This window comes from Lathyrus oleraceus, chromosome 1 (assembly GCF_024323335.1).
Source record: "Lathyrus oleraceus cultivar Zhongwan6 chromosome 1, CAAS_Psat_ZW6_1.0, whole genome shotgun sequence".
In the NCBI taxonomy this organism is placed as follows: domain Eukaryota; kingdom Viridiplantae; phylum Streptophyta; class Magnoliopsida; order Fabales; family Fabaceae; genus Lathyrus; species Lathyrus oleraceus.
Window position 1 is genome coordinate 209,664,436 of NC_066579.1, and position 4,620 is coordinate 209,669,055.

The 4,620-nt window shown below is 31.1% G+C and overlaps 1 protein-coding gene across 1 annotated transcript; it reads left to right on the forward strand.

Moving 5' to 3' along the window:
- The first annotated feature begins 813 nt into the window (after window positions 1-813).
- LOC127128165 (40S ribosomal protein S18) lies at window positions 814-3,325 on the forward strand. Its single transcript, XM_051057413.1, has 4 exons — window positions 814-981; window positions 1,087-1,247; window positions 1,570-1,758; window positions 2,985-3,325. Exons 1-4 carry the CDS (start codon window positions 979-981, stop codon window positions 3,088-3,090), a joined length of 459 nt encoding a protein of 152 aa, XP_050913370.1. The 5' UTR covers window positions 814-978; the 3' UTR covers window positions 3,091-3,325.
- Window positions 3,326-4,620: the final 1,295 nt, after the last annotated feature.

Below are 4,620 nucleotides of genomic sequence, written 5' to 3' on the forward strand. Positions count from 1 at the left end.
TTTATCTTGATTCACTTGAAACTCAAAACTACTCCAGTCCATCCGCCAAGGTGATTTTGCCTTACACACATATGATATCACATCTTAGTGCATTTTCCTACGATCCCAAAACCCTTTATTTAAGCCAAAATCAAATAAATGGATGACATTTCCAAATTTTAATCATTGAAAGACGCTACAAAGTTTCAGAGGTCCAAGATTACTATTGTGTCATGTATTTCTTTGATTTTTTTTAAATAATCAACTTTTTCAAATTATTACCAAAATAACCATATTTTCAATTTATTTACCAAACTAACCATGTTTCAATTTGACGACAAGAGGAGGCGTCAATCCTTATGACATATATTTTGATTAGTTACACATATGCGTCATTCATCATGGCACATGCATATACCTTGCAGGAGTATACACCACTGCATGTGGCTACTGATTTTTTTTTCATGCATGCGCCAGTGCATATTACTACTTTATGTTCATACATTTGCATGCATACGCAATTGCAATGACACATGTGGATAAAAATCTGATACATACACCATAAGAGTTGACGTCTCTTATTAAATTATTTTGATAAATAAATTAAAAAATGATTATTTTGATATATAATTTGAAAAAGTTAATTATTTTAAAAAACTTCTACTGTATTTCTTTAGAGATGGATTTATTTTAAGCTACTTGAACTATTTAGTTTTTTTTACTCATCTATATACAATTGTCTTTGTTAATGTTATTTAGTATAATTTGTTGTTTTTAAAAATGTTTTCTTACATTTAGTTTTTTTTAATAGTAATTCTCATTAATCTAAGCGGGCATATTCGTCATTTCGCCCATTCACAATCTCACTCAAACGAAAACCCTAATAATAAGTAGAGCAACGAGCCTCAACAAACAGCACAAGCATAGGTTAGATCTTCGGCGCCATTCTCCATCTTCTTCCTCTCTCTCCAATCACCTTGCATCCAAAATCAACACAAGATGGTACTTTGACAATTTTCTTCCATAATTTCTCATCTGTAATTGAATTTGCCTATGCTTTATTTCAATTCGTATTTTAATTTTTGTTTCGATTTGTGAAATTTGTAGTCTTTGGTAGCAAACGAAGAGTTCCAACACATTCTTCGTGTGTTGAACACCAACGTTGATGGGAAACAGAAGATTATGTTTGCTCTTACCTCAATCAAAGGTATTGGGAGAAGATTCGCTAACATCTGTTGCAAAAAAGCTGATGTCGACATGAACAAGAGGTTCGATTTCATGAAAGTTTCGTTTTTTTTGTTAGATGTGATTTGTTTTGTTTAGGGTTTAGGGTTTGTTTGTGATTTCATGTTTAATTTATGTTTTTGTTAACTAGGGTTTGTTTTTGTTATTGGTTAGGATTTTGTAATTTTAATTAAATTAGTATTTTTTTTAATGATTTTCATGATTTTTTTAATTTTATTTTTAGGTTAGAATTTCATATTCTTAGTGAAAGTGGTGATTTCTATGAACTTAATGATTTGGACTGTAATGGGTTTTGAAATTATGGAGTTTGGTTATTTTAGTGATTGATTTGATTTTGTTTTTCAGGGCTGGTGAATTGAGTGCTGCTGAGTTGGAGAATGTTATGACTGTGGTTGCGAACCCTAGGCAATTTAAGATCCCTGATTGGTTTTTGAATAGGAAGAAGGATTATAAGGATGGTAAGTTTTCTCAGGTTGTGTCAAATGGTCTGGACATGAAATTGAGGGATGATTTGGAGCGTTTGAAGAAAATCAGGTGATTATGTTTGTATATCTGGTGTTTTGTTGTTGCTAATTAGTATAATATGATGTAACTTAACTTTGATTGATCATATTTTCTTTTTAGAAAGTGCTATTCAATGTTCTTTTGTGCAAGGAATTGGTTTTTGCTTTAGAATTTTGCATGTTTCTTTGTTATATTTTCAATAGCGAAAGAAGATATACAAGATTACAGTCATTGAAATCCCTGAAGACAAGAAACAAAATTTAGATTTTCTCAATTTTGTCATATTGATATGAAGCATGACACCGATACTGAAAATAACTTGAAAAAATGAATTATTTAAATATAATCACAAGTGTCTTGTCTGTTTCAGACATTGTCACAGACACACCTTTTGTGTCTTTTTTTAAAGGTGTTGGTGCTACATAGCATATGTGACAACATGTTGGGCAATAAAAAGTCAACACTAGACTGATTTTTCAGTGATGAGTATTCTGGTATGTATGAGTGGTAATATAAGACAACAGTATTGCTAATAATGTAACATTAGAGAGAGAAATTTTAGGATTATGAATGAAAATATGATTAAGTTGTGGTTTAAGTTATTTGTTATGTGGAGAAGACCTATAGTTTTGAGATTAACAAGGTACTCCAATCATGAAAGGTATTCCAATCATGATAAACACTATGGCAAAAACTATTAAAAAATATTTAGACCAATTGTTTTACTATATACATGATTTATGACTAAATATTATGTTGTTTTATTTATGTAATGAACCCCATCTAGTGTGATAAGTTATGGTGTTGTCTGTGTTAAAATGACATATGACTTCAACAATGTTCATATTATATTCACAAGCAATGTAAAATCATTTTTAACCAAACCTATACCCGTGTTGCTTATGGTGAATTTGCATTGGAGGTGCCAGATTTCCTGCAAAGTTACTAGTTTAACTGTATATTTCTTATGTTTTGGCTTTTCTATATTTTCTGTGCTTTTTTGTATTTGTTTGTTTTCTTTACAGCGTAGTTTGGTACCTCTTGTGCATGTAGCTGGTTCTGTTGTTTTTGTACTCTTTGGGACCTTTTGTGGGGTCTCTTTTTTAATTTTACGATATGTTCCTTTCATTGTGTTTTCAACTCAGTATATTTGTTTAGAGTGTTTTCAACTCAGTATATTTGTTTAGAGTGTTTTCAACTCAGTATATTTGTTTATAGATGTTAATACTAAAAATTTGCAACTCTTAAATATGCAGAAACCACCGTGGTTTGAGGCACTACTGGGGTCTTCGTGTCCGTGGTCAGCATACCAAGACTACTGGTCGCAGAGGAAAAACTGTTGGTGTCTCCAAGAAGCGATAAAGTGTTTCTGTTTTTGCTTGCAGAAGAGATATTATCAGTGAACAATTTTTTATTCTGCGTTTAGACATTGTTGCTATGATTTATGTTTTGTTAATTTCTGTTACCAAATTTTGTTGTTTGCTGGACCTTGTGCTCAGTTACATGTTGGTTTTATAAGTTGCAGAGACATCAGAGACATCAAATAGGTTTGTTTAAGTTATTTACGTGATTTTAATTTATTGAGTATTTGGAATGAGGTATTTGGAGTTATATTAATTATTTTGAGATTAATGTTGTCAAAAAAAGAACCGTGGAAAGCTGGAATAATTCAATCGAATCATGAATTTGATCTATTGAAAATACAAAATGGTTTTAAAATTTTCCAACGATTTCTCCTTTCTCTCTCCTATTGTTCCAAATAGGGATATCATCTAAAACTAATGCAAGAGTTAGTTAGTTACTTATTTCAAGTTAAAGTTCAGGATTTTGTTTAAAATAATGGAGTTATGAACAAATTCGAGTTCATACCTTTTTCGTTGATCATTGATTAATATATAAAAAATATTTATAGGCTGAGTCTTGAATGAGATTTGGTATAGTATGGAGTGTTTTGCTTATTTTATTGTTTTGATTTGCATGAGATGATTCAATGACAGATGAAGCGAAAAATAAAACATATCAATCTGTTTTACCTGCGGTTTTGAATGTGCTGAGTCAAGACTTCGCACCCCGCAGTCTCTGTATGTCCCGATCATGCTGTTTTCCGGAGGGCAATCTGCCAGTTTTAATCTCTAGGGATTCATAGTTCTTGAATTGTTCTGCTTTGTCCTGATTTTTTTGGCAGGACAAATCAAGTTTTTCGACCCACCTCCTTTACTATGTCTTCTCCACACTATCTTTTAAAGGATTTTTGTGAGACTGAGTTTTAGTGGTGTGAGGTAGAAGAACGGTCAAATTTATAATGTAAAACCTCTATGAAAAAAAGAGTAAAATACTGTTCTCAAAAGTTACTTTATAATTCAAAAGTAATTTGTGAGTTTTAGGATTCAAAGTATACTTTTGAAGTGTCCGAACTTTAAACTAAAATATGGTGAATCAAGTAAACAAACATAATGAACAAAAACACCATAAATATAATCAATAGAAATAATACACCAAAGACACTAGTATAGTAAAGTATAAACAAAATCATGGAAGAGATAAACTTACTTAATTCTTCATCATTTCAAACTATGCACACCATAGTTTCATCTGAAGTTTTGAAACAAAAACTTGGACATATATTTCGAATAAATTTGACCAAGATAATATCTAACTAGCATACCCCCTTGGTGCAATATTGAAAATATGATTTGACCAAGATAATATCTAACTAGCATACTCCCTTGGTGCAATATTGAAAATATGATTCTCACATCGTTGTTGTTTTGAAATGCAGGTTGATCAATTATAGATGTCCATCATAGTCAATTGATGAACAATGACACTAATATTAATTGCCTTTTTTGTGTTGCGGTAGTTGAGATAATAAATTATTTTGTCTAGTTGGTC